The 22,134-nt window shown below is 47.2% G+C and overlaps 1 protein-coding gene across 3 annotated transcripts in view; it reads right to left on the bottom strand.

Annotated features, from left to right (window-relative positions):
* Nucleotides 1–22,134, bottom strand: part of Loxhd1 (lipoxygenase homology PLAT domains 1) — a 161,865-nt gene that overhangs the window by 131,294 nt on the left and 8,437 nt on the right. For all 3 annotated transcript variants that reach the window (XM_052741493.1, XM_052741494.1, XM_052741495.1), the window contains exons 3-4: nucleotides 18,354–18,434; nucleotides 16,446–16,630 (exon numbers count right to left, since the gene is read on the bottom strand). In XM_052741493.1, the coding sequence (XP_052597453.1) occupies nucleotides 16,446–16,630; nucleotides 18,354–18,434 (266 nt within the window). The remainder of the gene's footprint in view (nucleotides 1–16,445; nucleotides 16,631–18,353; nucleotides 18,435–22,134) is intronic.

Genomic DNA, 22,134 nt, shown 5'->3' with positions numbered 1-22,134 from the left:
AGGAGGTGGTAAAGCAGGGAGAAAGACACCAAGAAGAAAGGGCTGAAAGAGGATTCTCAGGGGAGAGGTCACAGCTCATCCGTGTCAACAATGGTGACCCGCTTTCTTGGGTGAGCGAGACTAAGCATCCATGCAGGCCTTTGCAGCTTACAAAGCACTTGCACGTCTTTGAAGTCAGTCATATGATACAGGTAGGGCAGGCACAACTGATAGCGTCATTTATAGACAAGGAAACCAGAGCTCCCAAGGGTGGGGTGACCTGCTATGAACCATGCGTTTCTTGCCTTTGGACTCAGGGTTCTTCCTAAGATACACAGTGGCCTCCCCTGCCCTGTGTGGGGTCAGTACACTTTTTCTAGAAAGTGCCAGTTAGGACACCATTTGATCTCTGTTATAATGACTCAACCCTGCTGCTATGGCACAAACTCAACCACATGCTTTAGACCAGAGTTAAGTGAGGAGAGTTGACCATAAAGGAACGTGAAGACCTTTCTGGATGATGTCTGCCTGTGGTAGTGGTTATATGGCTGTATGCCTTTCCCCAAGTCACCAAACTACACTGTATGGACAGGTGGGTGTTGTACCTCAATGAGCTCTTTAAAAGTTTTTTAAGTAGCTATAGACCATACTACGTGAACAAAATGAGTGCAACAGTGTCCCAGTAAAGTTTTCTTGGTTGACACTTCACTGGAATCTCAGAATTTTGTGTAGCATGAGTAGAATTCTTCCTTTAGCTTCAATCATTTAAATATATATAAATCATTCTTTGCCCACACATAATTGATGACAGCTAGGCTTGTGCCCCTGCCCCCTTGGTTTTTCAAAACACGGTTTCCATGTATAATAGCCCTAACTGTCCTGGAACTTGCTTTGTAGACCAGGCTGGCCTCGAACTCACAGAGATCCGCCTGGCTCTGCCTCCCGAGTGCTGGGATTAAAGGTGTGTGTCAGCGCACTCAGCTATTTCCAGGTCTCTGTGTGTGTGCTCAGGTCCTCCAGTCCTCACAGGAGAGCAGAGCTGTCCTGTCACAGAGTGAGCTGTCCCTGCTGGATAACAGGCGTTTGAACCAGTGGCTGAGAAGAAGCCCAGGACTCTAGAGCCAGGAAACTAGTCCCTTTCTCTGCAGGTGTGGAGCCTGTGCCTGGGGTGAAGATAGTCTGGAGCCAGCTCTCCCTGTCCACCATGCAGCGTGCAGTGGAAGCTAGCCCTGGAAATACAGTATGACACATAACTACAGCACCAGTGCACCCCCACTCGACACACACGTGCCTTTCACCCCTGGCCTGGCTCAGAGCTGGCAAAGAGCAGAGACAGAAAGAGTGGGGAAGGTCAAATTGGATAAGGAGAGTGACCAACGTGGAAAAACCTGCCTAGGGACAAACTGTGGGAATTGCTTCTTGAGCCAGCTCTAGAATTGGCTTGTGATTTGCCCATTAGATATGCTACTTGTAAAAATTCTCCTGAAACTGACTCTGCCCTTCAGCAGGGTTACCATAAGCCCATCCTGGCAGGCACACTTCGAAAGAATCCCTTCCTCAAGACACTCTGGTGCCATCTGTTGGACAATCGTATCGAGTACATAAACCTATAGTGAATATGAAGTGTCTCCTTATAAAGTTGTGTGGTGGAAAGAATACATCTTAGCCTGCATCCCTACCACGAGGGCAACAGCCTCCCTCTGCTGGAGGTCGGTGCAAGTTCAGAAGAACACACAAGGAGGGGTGCAGAGCTGGTCTTGAGATAATGCCTAGCGCCCTCCAGAGCTAAGCAACCACAGCCCAAGCTGTGCTGTGGAGTGAGATTCCGTTTGAAGACACTTGTGCCTCATGGCCTCTTGCCCTGCTCAGTGGATACAACAAACACATGCCTGGCCTTGCACAGTTCCCTCTCTGCAGGCTGGAGGCAGAGGCCCAAGGGCTACCACCCTTCTAGGCGGAAATGTGTCCCTGGAGGCCAGCGGAAGCGCCTGCGTGGGCTTCCAGAAAAGGCAGAAGCTGGCAGGCCCTAGCTGCCTGAGCGTGGTGTGCCAGCCACCCCCACAGCCTCCCCTGCGCTGTCTGGAACAGTCAGCACACAGCAGCGACACAACACGTCTCCAGAGAGCACCCTGGCGGTGGGGGAGGCTCAGTGATGAGGAGTTGCTTCTCGCCCCCCCCCTCCCCCCCCAGATCTCGGTCTGCATGTACAGGTGAGCTTGGAGAAGCTGCTGGGCATGTTCCTGCCACATGTTGAGTACATGCCTGTCTCTGAACCCTGTGGCCCTAGAAGAGGGCTGTCTCACACCAACACCACTTGAGCCAAGGCTGGAGCTGTGCACGTGGCCATTTTTTTTTTTTCTTAAATAGTCACGGGTAAACCTTGTCTTTCTCTTCCTTCCAAGCGTCCCTGGACTGTGTGTACACAGACTGAAGCCTCAGCCTTCGGGACGGTGACAGGGCCCTGGTGGTGTCATTTCACCCCACAGCCTGGAGCTCACACCCACCGGGGTGTTAGAAGAGAGAACTCACAGGAGGTGCGGGGGAGGGAGGAGACGAAAACGCAGTGGGAGAGATTGGGAGGGGGAGGCGGCGTGCAGGGAGGGCTTCCCGGGAGGTAAGGATGTTCTCTCTCAGCCAGACGAGGCTAACATGACTCCTTCCTGCTCGGGTCAGGGAGATCAGGTGGGCAGCTGGCCACTGGCCTGAGAATTCAGCCCAGAGACCCTTATCTCTGACCCTGACCCTGCCCCTACCCCTGCTGACTGTGCTGGTGTCTCCCATCTCTGGTAGGTCTGTCTGTCTCCCCTCCTTGTCCAGACTCCTCCGGACTCCCTACAGCTTCTGATGGGCATTGGGAACTCCTGGGTTCAGAGACCCCCGCGCTCTTCCTTTGCCTTTCTCCACAATGCCCTTCTTTGTTCTCTCTCTCTTCCGGTCTGGCAAATAGGAGCAGCGTTTTCTATTTCCCTTTAAAAGGTCTCTACTTCGCTGCTATTGTAGACATACCCAAACAAGAGCCTCTTGTTACAACTGTCACCTCTGTCCTCACAGCAATGGGTCCCGCTGCTGCTTATATGTGCAATGTCCCCCAGGGACCCTGGTATTTTAAAACAGTTGAGCCCCAGCTGTTCTGCAGGGTGGTGGATCCTTTTGAACATGGCGCCTACCTAGCAGATCCTAGCTGGAATATGTCAGGCTGTAGCAGTAGGGCTAGACAGTTGTAGTTTGGCCTCGGTTCTGGCCTGAGCCATCTCTGTCTCCTGGTCAGTGCCATATGAGAAGCAGCTGCTACAGCCTCCCAAAGCCATGGGGCTACCTACAGCCATGTCTTCCTCACCATGGTAGACTGTGTCCTCTCGAACTGTGAGCCAAAATCAGTCCTTCCTTCCTTTAGTTGTTACTGCCAAGTGTTCTGTCACAGTCTGAGAATGTGACTCTACAGGCCAGACAGCGACTATGCCACCATCTGACTGATGGGGAGAAAGGAGGCTAAGAAACTGGACCAAGTTTATGCTTGAGAAATGGTTAGATCTAACTGAAACTCAAGAGATCTGAACAAACACTCTCCTTCATGCTGTATCAGCTCACATTCCAAGCGCTTTCAAAAGCACCCACTCCTGAGCCCACAGTGCACCCACCCCTGAACTGGTGTCTGTGGTGACCATTGACACTTACATGCTCCAACACAGGCTCTGGGTTTAATCTCGCCACAGCCTGGTTGACAGTACTTTGATAGAGGGAGAGATGGCTCAATGAAGTGCTTGCCTTGCATGCGAAAGGACCTGAGTTTGACCCCCAGGACCCAGTGAAAGAAGTAGGCATGGTAGTATATGCTTGCAATCCAGTGCTTGGGAGGCAAAAATGGGGGATCTCTGGGGTTGACCAGCTAGCTGGCCTAGCCTAGTTGTCAAGTACCAGGCCAATAAGAGACCCTTTGGTGTCTACATGCACATGAACACACATGTACCAGCACAGACATTAACACACACACACACACACACACACACACACACACACACACACACACACACACACACAAATTAAAAAAATGAATAAAACTCTTGGTCTCTAATAGTTGTTTGTGGACAATCATCTACCCCCTCATTACCTCTATAAATACACAGTGTGTTTCTCCATAATAAGCTGGCATGGTAGGACGCAGTGTAGAAGCTTCACATTGCCCTCCCCACCTCAGCCAGCTCATCAGCAAGCTCTGCAGAGCTTTCTGCACTTGTCCCTTGGTGTCCACTTGTTCCCACACCTGCTGTTCTGAGCAAACTTTCCTAAGCACCTCCACTCCTTCCCCGGGATCCACTGCCCCACTTTTTCCCAGGCTTCCCTCCATTGCTACTGTTTGTCTCCTCAGACACTGCTCACCTGCAGCAGGAGGAACTAGAGCTTTACTCAGCCTTTCTGGGAGTCAGGTGATTGACATATTATACATGCAGAAGTCTGAACACATGCAAACTGTGAGATCCCTGCACATAACAGTTTACAGGAAAGGAATGGTCCTGTTCGGTGTGCCTACAAGCACAGAATGCTTAATCATGCTAAAATATCCAAAATAGGAGACTGATGGGTGAGCTGTGATGTTCTTCCACTCATGGGCTGCTGTTTAAAATAAATGTTTAGAATTAGGTAATGCTGTACTGTGGTCACACATTGTGATGAAAATATATCTATATTCTAAGAGACTGGGACTCTCGTTGGGCCCTACAGTGAAGTTCTCTGAAGACTTTAAGACTACTATCCTGGTATGTGCTCAGCCCATTTGTTTAACTTGCCTTAAGAGAACAGGTGCCGGGCGGTGGTGGCGCACGCCTTTAATCCCAGCACTCGGGAGGCAGAGCCAGGCGGATCTCTGTGAGTTCGAGGCCAGCCTGGTCTCCAAAGCGAGTTCCAGGAAAGGCGCAAAGCTACACAGAGAAACCCTGTCTCGAAAAACCAAAAAAAAAAAAAAGAGAACAGGGTAACAACCAACCTTACTTGCCTTGGACTTCCCATGTAACCAGCCCTTACCACCTAAGTAAAGGTGTGTCTGTAATCTTAAGTTATGAACTCTTCCATGCCCCTGACCCAAAGGTAATGTATTGGTGTGTTTGTGCATTATGATAATCACTTGCTGAAAACAGCAAATATAGGTTGAAAAATCCTTATAAAACGAATATGGATCATCAATATTGGATATCCTCCATCAATATATGGATATCAGTTAGTTGATATCGTCGCTTTGTTTGTTATCTGGGTCAGCTGTCGTCAGTTGGAGTCAATGATTTAATCCCTTGTAAAACACTGTTCAAGTGTTCAATCCTTCTCCATGTGACACATTCTGTGCTGTTCAATAGAGAGCAAAGCCCTTTGTTAGGGACAGACATGTAAGGGCAGATAAAGCAGCACTTGGGCAATGGACAGATTCAGACCCATACAAGAGACAGATGGGGACATCAGAAGACACAGGCAAAGCCAAACAGAGATTTCAGATCTGAGCTCGTTCTTGGTCAAATGATATCAACAGATTGCTTTATTGATTTCTATCCATAATGTGACACCAGTGTATTATCGATGGCTCTGAGTTTATTATTAATGTGTTCATAATGACTGCATTGTATGGCTGAGTACTGAGTGAAAACGTGGTTACAAATCTAAATCTAAATTAATATGTTTAATATATTCATGAATCGAAATTTGGAGGGAAAAAGAACAGGAAGGACTTTCACCAAGGGGTGACTCCACAGAAATCTTACACAGGGACTGGTTTCCAGCAATGGGCTAACTGCTGGCTTCGTGTTTACATAGTGGTAACTCTGAGAAACATCACTTGTAAGTGGGGGTAGTAATATAATTCCTTCCTCATGGGTCATTGTGAATATTAAATGTAGTTTATGATAGATAGATAGATAGATGGATGGATGGATGGATGGATGGATGGGTGGGTGGGTGGGTGGGTGGGTGGATGGATGGATTGACGGATGGACAGACATTAGACAATTTGTTAAGAATTATGCCTGTCATGAGTAAGTGCCAAACAAAAATTGCCTACCACCATCTTCAGATAATAGAATTAGGATATTTTGTTAGTTTTTGCACATTTTTCAGTACTTGGAGTTTGTTGGCCATGCTTTTTCCTATCACTGGAACTAAAGAAAAAGGTCACCTAGAGTCGATACTGGAGGAAGCCTCAGCCTCGGGTTTGAAAGAAACCTTTGAGAACCTTTGCCAATTTCCTGTGCCTTTGTGCTGACTTTGGCACCAAAGATCTCCAGGAGGCTGGAGGGAAGATTGAGGAATGGATGTGAAATAAGGAGAGACTCAAAGGCCAGGGGCGTACTTCTAGCCCCCAAGAAGTAGGCACCTTTCTGAGACTCTCGCTGGGCTCAATCCAAACCACACCTGGAATCCAGGGGATGACTACTAGGAATCCACTGGCGCTGAACTGGACACACACGATGGGGTTGGGACCAAGGCCAGGTCTGATCAAAAGTTCCTAGTTTCTTGGGCACAAATTGTAGAATAGAAAATATTCTATTTCCATAAATGAAGGAGTTATTTTCAAAATACCCATTTAAGAATCAAAATAAGTTTGTGGCTGGCTGTGGTCCTGGTAAGAGCAGAAGCCTCAGTGATGCTGGAGCTGGAGAATGTGGGTGAGACACAGCCAACAGAGCCCATTGTTTTCCCAAGGGCTCTCATTCTATTGAAGCACCACCACCACCACCACCACCACCACCACCACCACCACCACCACCACTACCACCACCACCACCACCACCACCACCACCACCACCACCACCACACCATCACAAATTCAGCCTGAGCTCAGCTTCTTCCTGGATCCCTCCTGATTCCACTTCCACCGTGATTCCATTAGCCTAAACCATTCCTGCTTAGAGCATAGTGGTTCTCTTCTCTGCCCTGTGGTTGGTTATTGACTCTGTCTTCTGAAGCCTCTAAGCTTACAGAGAAAGAGTTGCACACATCCGCTGTGAGCACAGGATTTGGTGCACGGAAATAGCAAAACAGTTCATTCATCGAGTCACTGAATGAATATGCTTAAGAGCAATGTGAGCCAGCATGAGCCCAGGGCTCCCGCTCTGCACCACAGTCGGTCTGTGTGACCAACAGCAGGTTACTTGGCTCCCCTGGGTTTCCATTTTCTCTTCTGTAAAGTGGAGGAGGAGTAGATGAAATCCCTTTTAGTCCTAAAATTCTCTTTTATGCCTCACCAGAGCCTCATTGTGAGTGGTTCTCTCTTCCCACTCTTTCCGGAGATGATCTTCTGCAGTGCTAGGTGGGAGCAGATGGGGTGGGCGGGAAGCAGCAGTGAAGTCAGAGGAGGTGAATGTTTCAAGCCTGGCCCCAGCTCTCCAGGTCCAGGCCCGTTTCCTGTCCCTGTGGGACTGGAGCCCCCTCCACAGGGTTATGAGGAATGATGATCCACCCTCAACAGCACCCACAGGCAACAGAGCACTGGTAAGGTTTACAGCTAGGTGATGAGGAAATGTCAGAGAGAGGGAGGAAAGCAGGGAAGGGAGGCTCTCCCTGCAGACTCCAGATGTTGTGGAGGCTGAGAGACCATCCACAGCTGTCACTTTAGTCAACTAAATGTCACCTGGATCCTAGAGGGGACGGTGACACCGATAGTCCTTTCTAAGTCTGAGAGGCCAGAAGCTGCAATCTGTATCTCAATCACAAGAACCAGGACAGCTCAGAATGTAGGAGAAGGGAGGAAACACCTGGGCTGCTGCAGGTGAGCTGCCACATCCGGCCTTCATGCTGAGGTCCCGGGATGACCTCAGAAGAGAGAAACTGATACTGCCCCTGCATTAGCGACTTCTGAATCCTTGTGATTACAGAGCCCAACGGAAATGGTGTAAAGGAAGAAAGGTTTCTTCAGGCTCACTGTTTCAGAGGGTTCTTAGAGTCCACCATGGCAGGGAAGGCGCAGAAGCACAGCTCAGAACATGGAGGTGGGGTCATGCGATGGAGGCTGCTCACATCACAGTAAACCAGAAAAGCCAGGCATAACCTTCAAACACTCTCCTCAAGTGACCCACCTCTGCCAGCCTGCCCCCCCACCCCCGCTTCCCAGAAGTTCTGTGGCCTCCCCAAAACAACAGCATCAGCTGGGGAAACAAGTGTCCAAAATATCATACTACGGGCAACATTTCCGGTTCAAAGAACAGTGCCAAGTGCTCAGGTGAGAACATTACAGTGCTCAAGTGTGTGCTAAGTGTTTGTGCAAATGGTAGACTGGTCCAGCCAGGCTCTAACCACAGAGAATGGGGGTCACTCAGTAAGAAGATGAAAAGAAATGAGGGAGATGTGCTTACAGCAGAAGAGAAGCACCAAAGGCACCCCTTCCTGTCCTACACCCCCAATATTCTACACCTGCTGGACCCCAGGCCACCTACCTGGTCCAACCATTCTACAGAGGAGACATGTATGGAAGAGGAGCTGTGATCTGCTCCCAAGTCTTATTGCTACTGGTTTGGGAAAGCCAGAACCAGAACTCGAAATGAACATTCACCTCGCGTGCCTTCTGAGCCAGAGCATTGCATTTTAAAAGTGATGATTGAATCACCCTATGGCATTATTCTCTGGTACCCAATACAACTGTTTAATTATTCAGTGGTATCCAGAAGAACATGAGAAAGGCCATAACTACTGGTTTCCCTGGCAGAGCCTTGTGGTTATTTCTTTGCATTGATCCCCTGGCATAAGTGACCTGTTATTGTCACAGGTCATCATCAGTCACTGTCATTTGGCAAGGGTGTTGGTGCCACACAGTCCTCTGGAAGGTCATGATCCACTGCTGGTCAATATAGTTTACATATGCCCTTCCTGTGCTAACCACAACCCCCACTTATTTTGTCCTCTCCTCAGACACACGGGATGGGTGGGGCGCCACGCCTGACATGGTCTTAATGAGACTTCGTGCACATCTGTAACTCAGTGCGCCAATGACGGTGTAGCGCAGCACAGGCTGTAATGAAGTCATAACCTAGATACCTGATGGAATGTCTGAGAGAAATGGTCATGGTACTGAAAATAAACACAGTCCATTTCTACCTGTCCCCAGGGCCTGGGCCACCTCCAGACTGGCTGTGCCGTTGGGCATAGCAGAAGGTGGAGGGCAATTAGACCGGCAGTTCAGATGAGGAAAACGCTAGTGCTTCTTGAGAGAACTCTTTTCTCTACAAGCACCCCCTCGTCTCTACGAAGCATGTGGCAAGATGGGCTGCAACTGTCCCTACCACTAATCCATCAAAGATTAAATGTGTCTTAGGAGGTTTGTTCCTAACAGAGCCCAGGAAAGAGGTGCCAGCTGGGAGCCAGGGGAGGGGCAAGCCTGGGTCCTCTGGATACAGGGACTTTCTCCCACCATTTGTGACAGGGTCCAAGTGTGACACGTTCATGAGCTATTAAGCATGGGTTCTGACAGCCTAGGCAGTGAATGGTTTCCCAGCCTGGATAGAATATGATTCTGGGTCTCAGAGGCCTGCCCCATGCTCAGATGGCCAAGCTTACTCAAAGTGATGTGGCATAGGATCAGTACTAGTTTAAGCTACACAATCATCTCTACTTTTCAAGATGGATGACTTTGTGGGTTGGACCTAGACTGTGGCCAGAAGCTAGGAGTAACAGCATGCTGGCAGGAGAAAGCCAGACCAGGGTTGACCTACACAGGTCTTGCTCATGCTGCGGGACTACACAGACCCCCAAGGCAAACGCTATAAGACCCAATGGTGGGGCACCCCAAATATCTCATTATCTTGTCAAACCTTATCAAGCTCTGATATCTCTACATTTGCATTCTTCAGCATTGCCCTACACCCCACCTCAGTCTCAAGAATGGGTCAGTGGCAGCCTATCAGCCCTGCAATCTCAGCCTGTGTAACTCTGCATCAGGCTTACCAATTGCATGTAGGTCCCGTGCCTGGGAATGTCACAACAAAAGTGACAACGTTACAGTAGAAGTACAGAAATCAGTGAGTGGAGAAACCTGAGACAGGCAAGAAAGACAGCGTGAGAGAAAACCAGCATCGTATGGGACCTCAAGGGACATCCAGTATGGCTTCCTGGTAAGACAAGGAAGCAGAAATGTAGACAGTTACAAGTGACTTGCCCAAAGTCACACAGTGGGTGAAATGTGACCGCAGACCCAAGGGCTCTGCCTCCCAGGAGAGAGCTCTTGGCACCTGTCTATTGCTGCCTTTATAGGTGAAACACCACACACAACACGTCCCCCATATACACAAACCTATTGCCAGCCGATGTTCATACAAGTCCTTAAGAATCAATGGAAGTGACAGATGGTGGGGCGGGGGCAGGAGACACCCCAGTGTTACTCTGGGAGTGGCACAAGCTTAGTTAGAGATAGGTAGGTAGGTAGATAGATAGACACACAGATAGATAGATAGATAGATAGATAGATAGATAGATAGATAGATAGATAGATATTTGGTCATGAGAGTTAAAGAGGCAAACAGCCATCCCTGCAGTGTGGCATTTCTTAGCTATTTATCCATCTCAAAACACCTGGGAGTTGCATCCCACGCTGTCAGCCAGAGAGATTTGCTTTGGCAGCTACTAAGGAGGATGCTGTGTCTCAGAGAGTGGGAGCCTGAACTTGGCTTCGGGCCTAGGGCTTCCATAGGTCTGGAGACAGCACCATGGCTGCTCTGCCCCTCTGATTCTAGGTTGTAAGAGGGGGAGTCATTCCAGACCAGACACTAAAAACCTTCCAGGAAGAGTCGGGCGTGCGTGATAATGGAAGGGATGCCAAGAGGCAGATGGAAGGACAGAAAATTCACAGCTCCTCTGAAGCAGTTGAATAGCTAAGCCTGTGTTCCTAGGGATAATAAATGCAAATGTGCTGGAGAGGTGGCTGCCAGCCTCCCATAAATTCCAGAAGATGCCAGGTCCCCTGGTACCCTCTCTAAGTGGGAGACAATCAGGGAGATGGCTGCCAAGTCCCTTTTCTAGCTCCACGTGTGCCTGAATTGCTTAATTGTGTGTGCTGCCTGCCTGGACCATTCCAGTGCAGCGCTGGGGAAGCCAGCCAATACAGGGACCCCACTGCTGCTGGTTCATGTGGGGACGCTAGGAGGATCCAGAATATTTCTCCAGTGGCCTTAAGTCCTGGGCAGGAATTGAAAACTTGGAGTGCAGCAGATGCTCTCTTTTTTTTCCAGGCGAACAGAGACCTTTGACTGCAAAGTCGACATGATGCAATTCATTGTTAAAAAACATTTAATGACCATCCAGAATGAATTAAAAGAAGTAGGCCATCAAGATAGACAGAACAATGTTGAAAAAGAAGAATAAAAGTACAGGTCTCACCATTTCTGATTTCAAAGCTTATTATAGAGCAACAGGAGTGTATTGACTTGAGAATAAATATATTGACCCATAGAAAGAGAACAGAAATAACCTATGAGTATATAGTCGGTTATCAAGAGTGAAAGGCAACTGGATGGACGGGAGAAAAATATTTATAAATCTTATATCTGATTAATATTTATTAATATTACTATTAATATTTAGAAAAATAAAGAACTCCTACAACTCAACAAGAACAAAATCCAAACAACTTGATATCTAAAAACATGTGCAAAGGATTTAAATGGATAGTTCTCCAATGAAAATATGCAAATGACCAAGAAGCACATATGAAGAAATCATCAATATCATGAATCATTATGGAAATGCAAGTCAGAACCACAAAGAGATACAAATTCGTGTCTACTGGATAGTATTATCAAAATAATAAGCATTGGTCATGATGTAGAGAAACTGGAACTCTCAACACTGTAGGAGAGGATGCAGAAATGTTGCAACCACCATCCAAAACAGTATGGGAATTCCTCAAAATTCAATACATGATTGACCTAATCCTAAGTATAACCTACCCCTTGGTGTACTTTCAGTAGAGCTGAAAGCGGCATCTCAACCTGCACACCCATGTTCCCAGAAGCTTTATCAATAATGACCAAAAGGTACTAACAGCCCAAATATCTCTCTCATGTATATATACATATATATGTATATATAGAGAGAGATAAAATGAGTAAAGATGCAGTATATGTTATATTAAATATTGTTTGTCTTAAAAAGAAATTAAGTTCTGACATATGCTACTGGGTGGATGAAGCTTGAAGGCATTGTGCTAAGTGAAATAAGCCAAGTATGAAAGGACAATTATTGCATAATTCCATTTACATGATGTTATTAGAGTTGTCAAATTCAGAAAAACAGAAAATAAACCTGAGGTGACCGGGACTTGGGAGGAGAGGGGCTCCGTGCTCGAGTTTCATAAGGACAGAGTCTCAGTTTAGGAAGAGTGAAGGTTCTGGAGACAGATGATGGGCTGGTTAAAAAATACCTTGAGTATGCTTACTGCCACTGAACTATAACCTTAAAAATGATTGAAATGGTTGTTTTTGTTCATGCACATTGCCCTACAATTAAAAACAGAAAAACAAGATGGTGGAATCAAAGAAGTGTTCAACCTGACCTGGAGAAACCCCCCTCTCCTTCTCTAAAACTGAGTTCTAGCCAGGAGAACACTTCCCTGAAGGCCTGTATGGGCTGGATACTGTCTGTCAAGCAAGGCCTGGAGCAAGACAAACAGAAGACTCAGGGAGAGTGCTAAGGGTTCAATTTCAAAAAATAGCTTTCTTATCATCAATGCTGTTTTGCAGTGGCGGGGTCATCCTGGGAGGCTGAGAACTGCCTGCCACTCAATAAGGGTGTGAAGGTGGGAGAGGGACGCCCAGGACAGCAGGAGGTTGGAACAGCTGACTTCCGTGACTCCATAGAGCTCTCACAGAGCCAGACTAATTCGCCCTTGATCTTTCCTTGCCCAAGATACAGGCAGGAGGCAATTCAGCTGAGGATAAGCTGACCCCCAGTCTAGTCCCAGCCCTTTCAGCAATCTTCAATTGGCCTTGGATGAACCTCAGTGTAGTTAACACCTACGAGGACCTTCTTCACCTCACCCTCATCCTCAAAGAGGTGGGACCAGTTAAGCAAGGAATTAAGAAGAGAGGCCATTATGGCTGGCACCTCCTTCCTTTCCTCTTTCTCTTCCTCTTCTGCTTTCAGAAGGAGCCAGTGCTGTCTCCCCAGGTGTGATCTGTACACTGGGTGGTCTAGGAGATCCCAGTATTCATATACGAGGATCGTCTAAGGAGGTGTATTCACATTATTGTGTACTGGTGTGTAGCTGATATTTGTATCTATAGAGAGCAGTACTTATGCCATAACTTTTGTTTCAGGCAAACTCACACGGCTATTAAAAGGTGAATAAGGAAGAGTGATGCCTTATGTACATGGTGATTGAAGGAGATAAAACCCTTGAAGGTGGAATGGGACTGACTAGGGTTAGGGAACCCTTGGGTGGTTTGGGGAAGGAGCTGTCTAATTAAGTCCCTGTTGTGGGTCCCAAAGCCTGACAGCCAGGCTCAGGGAAGCAGAGGACAGGCTTTTTGGGTGGGTTGTGCTGCCTGACTTCCTTAAGAAGCCATACAGGGCATTTCTCAACCTGCTGAGATCAACTGAGAAGCCAAACTCAGTGGCTAGGTCTTCCATCTTAAGGTCCTCTCTCTGTGAAGTTGTGAGGCTGATCAATATCTACCTACTTCCTTCATGACCTCCTGCCTCTGACTTTCCTAATGTCCTCTTTCTACTCACTGGGCTCCAGGAAAGGAGAAGGCAGTCCTAACTAACAAGGCTGTCTCTCTGAACATTAGGAACATGTTGGGCACTTGCTTGAGAAGTGCATTTAAAGGGGAGCTACAGAGGAAAAGGCCTTCTGAGACCCTGTCGTGGGTCCACTACTGCCCTCTGCTGCTACCCACAGGGAAAGCGCTCCTGTGCCTGATACTTGATACTTAGATCCTGCTCCATCCTGCCTTGCCATTCCATGGCTGCCTGCTGACTGATCTGCTCAGTCGGAGGGTCCTCGGGACATCCTAGAACACCTGCCTTCCCTGAAGAGAAGAAGGTTCAGTTGAGTATCAGTCAGAACTTGCAGCAGTCCCCCCCCTTGGGGATGGAGAAAAGAGTAACAGGTCTGTGAAACAACCATCTCTGTCCTATTACTGCCTGCTATGCAAGTTTTAAATATTCCTCCTACTAAATGACATGAGTGAAAAACTAATTTTCTTCCCCGTTTTTATCATTAAAGGCCTCCGATAGCAGCCCAGTATCAAGTTGGTGGGATTCCAGGTGAAAAACAAAAAGCCTTAACCTTTTGTTAGCTGGTACAGTTGAGTCAGTATTTGAAGATCTTTTTCATTTCTTTAGCTGGAATCTAGCCTGGAAGTACCAAAGCCTGATGTCCTGCGGCGGCGATGAGGCTGGGCCAAGTGTCCTACAGCCGGTGATGAGGCTGGGCCCACGCAAAGGCTCAGGCATCAGGTCAGCTGCACATGACTCTCATGGAAAGCTAGAGGACCACTGAGCTGCATCCATTCTCTCTTAGTGGGGGACTTTCCAGGAGCTTTTCTCCCGATGATGCTACCCCAGACTTTTGTGTGGCCAAAGCAGGAGGTAAGATGAGAAGCTGGAAGCGGGAAAATTCCAAGAATAGAGGGAGAGAAGAGGAAGAGATGATAGTTTGATGTGGACTGACCTGACAGATGCTGTTGACAACTCAAGACGTGTACAGTTTGAGGGGAATCTGTGAAATTCACCCCAGAGGAAGACAGGAAAGAGCAATGAACAGACAATTCCCACATGCATGTGAGCACGCCCTCAAGTGCACACACACACACACACACACAGAAAGAGAGAGAGAGAGAGAGAGAGAGAGAGAGAGAAATCATTTTACTATCCATAACATATCTCAGAACTCCATGACTTCATGTAAATCTCAAATATATATACTAGAATTTATCAAAAAACAAAGTTTAAAAGTGAACAGCTGTCAATAAACATGAAATGTTCAATCATACTAGTAACCAAAGAAAACATTGAAAGACCCTTTTACGATCCAGCTGAAAAGTCACACTATACTAACCAAGTGTTGGTAGTATTGCATTTATGAGGCTGTGCTCAGTCCAATATCTACTTCCTGTGGCCATCTGGAAATGTGCATCGAAAACCTGAACCAGGCTAGTGAGATGGTTCAGTGGCAAAGGAATTTGTTGTCAAGCCTGACAACGAGAACTTGGTTCTTGGAACCCACGTGGAGGAGAGAATGAACTCCTTCAAGTTGTCCTGTGACCTCCACATGGGCAGTATGGCAAATCTGCATTTGAACACACATGCACTACACACACACACACACACACACACACACACACACACACACACACACATACACACACACACACACACACAAATACCAAATAATTTTTTTAAAGCTTTAACTAATGGGCGTACTATTTGACTTAGAAATTCCACTTTGGAATTTATCATAGGGAAAGAGCTTTAAAATCTAAACGATGCATTTGGGTGTGTGTGTGGTTTTTTTTAGAAGAGAAACAGACCATAGATGTCCAATGATGAAAGATTCAGTGACCAAATGACATGTTCTAGACCAGTGGTTCTCAACCTTCCTAACTCTGTGTGACCCTTTAATACAGTTCCTCATGTGACCCCCAACTGTAAAATTATTTTCATTGCTACTTCATGAGTGGTATTTTGCTACTATTATGAATAGTAATGTAAGTATCTGTGTTTTCTGGTGGCCTTTGGGGATTGCAACTCACAGGTTGAGAACCACTGTTCTAGACCACACATGGCCACTGGAAATAGAAATATTAAGTAATATTTAATGACATAGAAATAACCATGCTATAGAACAGATGACATGCCAGCCCATTATTCCATAGCACATATGCATGGAAGGGACTAGAAATTAATGCATCTGTCACTGGTGGGTGGTATTTTTCTAGGTGATGGGATTAAAGTATTATTCTTATTTTATATTTTCACGTGTCTGTTTTCTAAACTTTGTGCAATGATGAAATTTGGCTTTGTAAGAAAATAAAACCTTGATAACATTTTTTTAAAAGAACCAATGAGGTTTCGAGTTTAGTGCGACAGGGATTATAGACGGAAATGCCTGGGGCTCAAAGTTGCTCAAGAGGTGGAAACTCGGAGGTAGGTAGGGAAATGGAGAGCTTAGTGATCAGAGGCGATGCTTACTTCTGCTGGATTGACTGGGGGTGGCTGGGACCTGGAGATAGCACGGGCATATGCCAGAGGGCGGAGCCAGCGATTTTGCTAATGTGTTGTTCTGCTGAGTGACTGACCATAGGGAAACTGCCCCTCTTCTCCTGCCCCAAAGTCCCTTTCCTCTTCCACAGACAAATACTAGCCAGCACAGATGGCATTTCACTTGGCCTAAATCAGGAGGAAAGCATGGTGTGCGGGGGAAGGTGGACTTCCAGAGCACAGGGAGGAGCCAGGCCCAGGCAGGGAGGGTTGATGGGAAGACAAAGCTGGCTACTGACCTCTGGGCATGTCCATGGGGTCGAAGCTGGCTAGGAGGTCACGACACCACTGGCGGTCACCTTCCACCTTGCTCAGCCAGCTGTTGCAGTTGAAGTAGTAGCGGAGATGGGGCCTCTTCATGTCGGTCACTATCACTCGGTCCAGGTACCAGCTGGCGTTCAAGCCTGTATTGTCATGCTCGATCCTGAGGCAGAAGCCAACACCCACACTTCAGTGGCAGAACCAGGGCGTCGCCCCTTCCACACAAAGGCACCCAATGGTTATTCCAGAGAGAGGGCCAGTCATTTGCTCCCTTTGGCTTTAAGCTTCCTCGTCCATTCACGGGGATATTTTGCAAAGTAGATGCGCATATTAATGCCTGTCATATTGTCACCCTGCCACAGGGAAATATTTTCTTTCATGGGAAAATCCAAGTTCCCGGGGGTCTCAGTTGGAACACCCTGATCTGTGCCTGGCCGGTCCCGTGCTGTTTCCTAACCTTGATCTCCGCCGGCCCTGCACCCTTTCTGCTCTGACCTGAGTTGTACATACACATCACCTCTATCAAAGTCAAGATAGAAACAGCAGCCAATCCAGTCCTTACTGAAGGAGGGCATGAAGGCATAAGCAGAGAGCAGGAGCTACCTAGACCTTTGGACTTGGCAGGACACAACCCCTGGGGTAAACTGGCCCTCCCCTAACTCTGAGTTGATCAAGTCCCTCTCTCAGTGACTCTCACCTCAGACATCATCCTTAGTGTCATCATCCAAGGGTCCCGTTCTAGAACAAGACTGTCCCATGGAAAGTTCACGTGAGCGAAACATACAATTCTAGATTGTTCTAGTAGCCTTGGTTTTGAAGATATGAAGACACGGATAGAGTGGATTTTAATAATACGCTGTGTCTCCCACTTACCATTTTAGCACATAACCATGTAAAAATTTAACAACATGTTGTCCATTATTTTCTTCTGCTAAGTCTCAAAAAAACCCTGGTGTCTGTTTTATCCACACAACATACTTGGTGTGAGTCAGCTGTATTTTAAATGCACAGCAGCCACATGCCTCCTGTACTGGGTGACATAGACACAGATTCTCTTGAGTCTGTGCCCCAAATCTTCTCACTGCTTACAGCTCCCACCTCTGCCTAATCTCTTCCCTAGAACATGGCCACTGGATGCCTGTGGCCCCTTGTGTCCTCTTCCTCTCCCAGCAAAGGGACTCTGTGGTCCCAAATTTTCTAGTGAGAGAAAGAAAAGTCAGGACTGAACTGAAGCTGCATTTGAGCCCTGCCCAGGCCCCAGTTAGGGGCAGTCAGACCACAGATGACCCTCAAGTGAGCATGAGCTGAATAGGGGTGGTTAGGGAATGGTCAAATGCTCTTCCTCTGAAGGCAGGCTGGAAGTGATCCCTTTTCATACAATTCATGGAAACTCCCTCAGCGAGAACAGCATCAGGGGAATGCTCCATCCAAAGGCTTCTTGCCACACTGCTCTCACTGAGTGCTTGGTGGTTGCTCTATGCACTGACTCAGTGAGTCCTAGCATTATATAGATGAAGCGCCATTTTTAGACAGGAGGAAGCAGAGGCATGGAAAGATAAACTGTCTAAAATCCCACAGCTAAAAAGCAGCAGAGGAAGATCTTGGGCTTGGACCTAGAGATTCACTCCCAATTACCATGCTTCAGTGTCTGTAAGAGCTTATATCTCAACCGTGTGGAGAATTGTATCAAACTGTCCTATCCCATGAAAGCAAGTCTCTAACGGGGCAGTTTGGAGCTCTGTGATTCAGGATGGGGGCAGGAGGATGGGAAGATGGGACCCGGCTTTTAGTAATTCCTCAAATGTCATCCAGTTGAGTATTAAATATCCAGAAAATGCCAATCTTTATCATCCCACCACCACTGTGGTTCAGGGGCAAACTCTCACCTGATTTTATAGATGAGGCCCACATTATTGGTTCGCACCCGGAATACGTCAACGTTGGCTTTCTCGAAAGCGGATTCACTCCTGCAGTGAACGTGTGCAGTTAGTCCCACTCATAATGTGTCGCATGGGACCAGGAGCAGAACCAAAGGCTGGTATGCTCTTCTCCCTCCTTACCCCACTCATGGGAAGAGCTGCATGCAACTAGCTACCATCCTGAGCTTTCTCTCTGACATAGTCTGAGAGGCGGAGGGGAAGGGCAGGCAGGCACCATGCTCAGGCTCACATCCAGGCGTGCCTTTGATTGTTGCTATGAGTCACGAACACAAGCATAGTGGGTGAGACCAGTGCTATTGTGTGCACATGCAATCCACTAGCCAGGAGAAGAACCAGGGTCTGTTCAGGGTAGAGGAGAAGGAGGGGGTCATGGATGCCTGGAGCTTCTTGTCTGCAGGGACCCTTTCGGCTCACCCTCGCCTGCCCCTTTCTGTGAGAAGAATTTCAATGGCAGCCCCAAAGTACATGCAGACCTTGCGTAGCAACCTGTGGCCCTGCCATTCCAAAGAGAATGGGGAAACCTTTGTTCCACCCTTAGTTCAGCAACCGCGGAGGTGTGGGCAATTAGGGTAATCATGACTGCCATCTGGCAAACTGCAGTCGGAGGAAATACACCTGAAGCGTGAGGCAGTGTAGCGCCCAGGCCAGTCCCAGTTTCTTCACATCCTAAACTCAAGTCACTTACACATGGGAGGCTCAAGGCACCTTGCCCCAGGATCTACTGGAGCAGACACCTAAGTCTCATGCTAGCATCTATTTCATCTTCCATGTGAGCTAAGAATCCAGCCATGACACAGCCCAGACCTCCAAGTAGCTTTGCCTGCCTCATAGCTGGGCCTTGTGGTTTGAGAGACTGTGCTTCCAGCCAGGGCTCGTGGGACCAGCACACGGCCAGAAAAGAGAAAAGCACAGAAGACATTTGCTTATGCTATGCTTTACACATCAAATGTGTTCTCAAACAGCCCACGAAAGTCTCACACCCCATACATACCCAGTCACCATTGGAAACCTTTAAAAGGTTGGAGCTGAGGGTGTAGCTCAGTGATAGAACACTTTCCTGGCATGCATGAGGCCCTAGGTTTGATTCCCAGCACTGTATAATAAAGAAGGTAGGGTCCAGTGGAGGGAAGTCGGGTCACTGAGGACAGGCCTTTGAAGGGGATGTTGGGACCCCATGGGGACTCTTCTTTCTCTCCTTACTTCCTGGTTGCTCTGAGCTGAACAGCTTCCTTCACAACTGGTGCTGACTTGCCATGGCCCCAAAAGCAATGCAGCCAATGGATCATGGACCAAAACCTCCAAAACTTCAGAGCAAAATAGCGCTTTTCTCTTTTTAGTTGGTTTATTTTAGGTATTTATTACAGTCACAGAAAGTTAAATAACCTGAGCTTATAATTACTACTAGTCATCTGTTTTCTTCAAAATAAAGGGGTGAAGGGCTTTCTCCCCCAGGCCAGGCTGAAAGTCAGGCACAGAGGGCCTTCCAGGTTCTTCAGGGCCCAGAAGCTGGGATTCTGCAAATGGACCCACTCTGGGGAACAATCTTTCCTTAAGAGGCAGGGGCACAATAGGGCAGGGTCCAAGCCTCATAAGAAAGAGCGGAGCCCGTGAAGACATACACTAAGACAGGCTTGTCAAGGAAAAGAGACCCCGAAGAGAAACCTGGGGACAAAGAATGGGGAGAGGAGTGATGGAAGTGACTAGGTTAGCTGTAGAGAAACGGAGACTCCCAGGCTGGTGGCACATGTCTGAGCTCAGGTGGGTGGTGTCCAGGGAGGAAGGGCAGGGCCAAGCAATGCCATTTTAAGTGCGCAGACAAAATGCTTCCTCCAAAGAACGAGCTAGTCTTCTTCCTGGGAAAACAGAGTTGCTGGATCCAGTGTTGAAAATGGAATCAAACCAAACCAGTGCTATGAAGGTCTGCTGCTGTAGGGGGTTGCATCTGTGGAGAATAACAGGACACCCCAACCCCTGGTTCTGTCACAGCAGCTGTGAAATAACTTGGAAAATACACGGACATCAATTCTTCACATTAAGATTTTGTGAATGAGAAACAAAAAAAAGTGAATAAATGGTATTTTCTCTTTCAATACATGACACAAAGTAACAGATTTTTAGAATAAATCGACAAAAATTTCTGCATTAAGTAAACACCCTAAGGAATAGACCCTGGGAAGCTGTATGATTGAATGCTTTGTAGCTATTAAGAATCCTATTATAAAAAGAACACGAAGTTTATAATACAAGCTTAAAAACATGCTAAGATGGAATCTGTGAGCGGAACAATCAATGCAAATGGGACACCATCATCATCTCAAAACAATGAGTGGGAGAATTTATACAAATATACAATGCCATGTCTAGAGGCTAAGACTATAAAGGCTTATTTGTTCTTGTCTATATGAATTTCCACATTTTCTGAAAGGAACACATACTGCTTTTGTGATTCCCCATGCTTCAGGGACCCTCACCCCCCTCCTAACACCCAACCCAGCCCACAGGCTGCCAAGGACACAGTCTCTGAAGGTCTGAGAATGGTAAGTGTCATCTAAAGGTGCAAGGAACCTGGGAAAAGGACTACAAGAAGCAGAGGACAAGGAGAGAAATGTTGGGGTCCAGCCCCTCTATAGTCTTTTCCCAGAGTTCCAGAAGAGATGCTACCAGTGGTGGATTAATTAATCTGAGGGGTTCTTGAGTGAATCTAAGTACATGAAACTCTTTAGTCCATTCACTTTATTTTTCTAAGTCAATTCTCTCTCTCCACAGCGACTTTTCTGCTCTCATACTTAGCACCTTTTTTTTGCCTGATTTTTCTCTACTATTTTCTGCTGTAATCCCTAAGTTCTGTCTTAATTCTCCCATCTTGTTCTTCCCCATCTAGCTCTTCTCCGTCTTCCATCTCATTCCCCTAGTCCATTCTCCCCAGTCCAGTTTAAAATACACATACAACCCACAGCTCTCTGGCTCTGCCACTTTCTGGTTGGGTGGGGCAAAGCTGCTCGGTAGCTAGGCAACCTGCATCACAGCCAGATGTACCTGGTAAGTAAAAGCCCTTTAATTCCAGGTTAATGGTTAAAGGGAGATCTAGAACTAAGATAGCACTTGGAAGGAAGAATGTTAAGCTTAATTAGCACATCTGCCAGGCCTGGGCAGTTGTCTCATTTTAGATTTTTATCTTCCCTCAGAAACTAACAGTCTGGATGCTGCAGTCTGTTCTTAGAAAGTCTGTGAAGTATCTCAGATAAGATACTTTCATCTGGAGAAGGTCCTGGCCAGATGTTGCTAATGACAATAATTACAGAAAGGCCTGAAATTAGGGGTCTGGCTGTGTGACTGCTTTTAGCACAGTTGGGAGATGTATATGCAAATACTTTAATTGTATAGGGTAAATTGTGCCCAGTAAATGATCAAACACACTGTTCTAGAAATGGAAAGCTAAAATAGTACATGAGAAATTCACAGGAAATGGCTAATATTCAAAAGCCAATATCACCAAGACTCCTTAAGCCCTGGCTTTGTCCTCTGGAAAGGCCCTTGGCTTCTTCCGGGTATAGCTTTGTCATAGTCAGCTGAATTCCTACTTCATATTTCTGTGGCCCACAGCAGATGAGTGTGAAGGAAGGCAGCTTGGTTTCCGAGGTGCCTCTGAGGAGGATTCTGGAAGGGAAGTTCTAAGAGCTTCCTTCAGCAAAGGGGAGCCCTAAACGCATGTCATGCCCCGTTGTGC

The sequence above is a fragment of the Peromyscus californicus genome, unplaced genomic scaffold (assembly GCF_007827085.1).
Source record: "Peromyscus californicus insignis strain IS unplaced genomic scaffold, ASM782708v3 Scaffold_17__1_contigs__length_78620276, whole genome shotgun sequence".
In the NCBI taxonomy this organism is placed as follows: Eukaryota; Metazoa; Chordata; class Mammalia; order Rodentia; family Cricetidae; genus Peromyscus; species Peromyscus californicus.
This window is presented reverse-complemented; position numbering and strand designations above follow the sequence as displayed.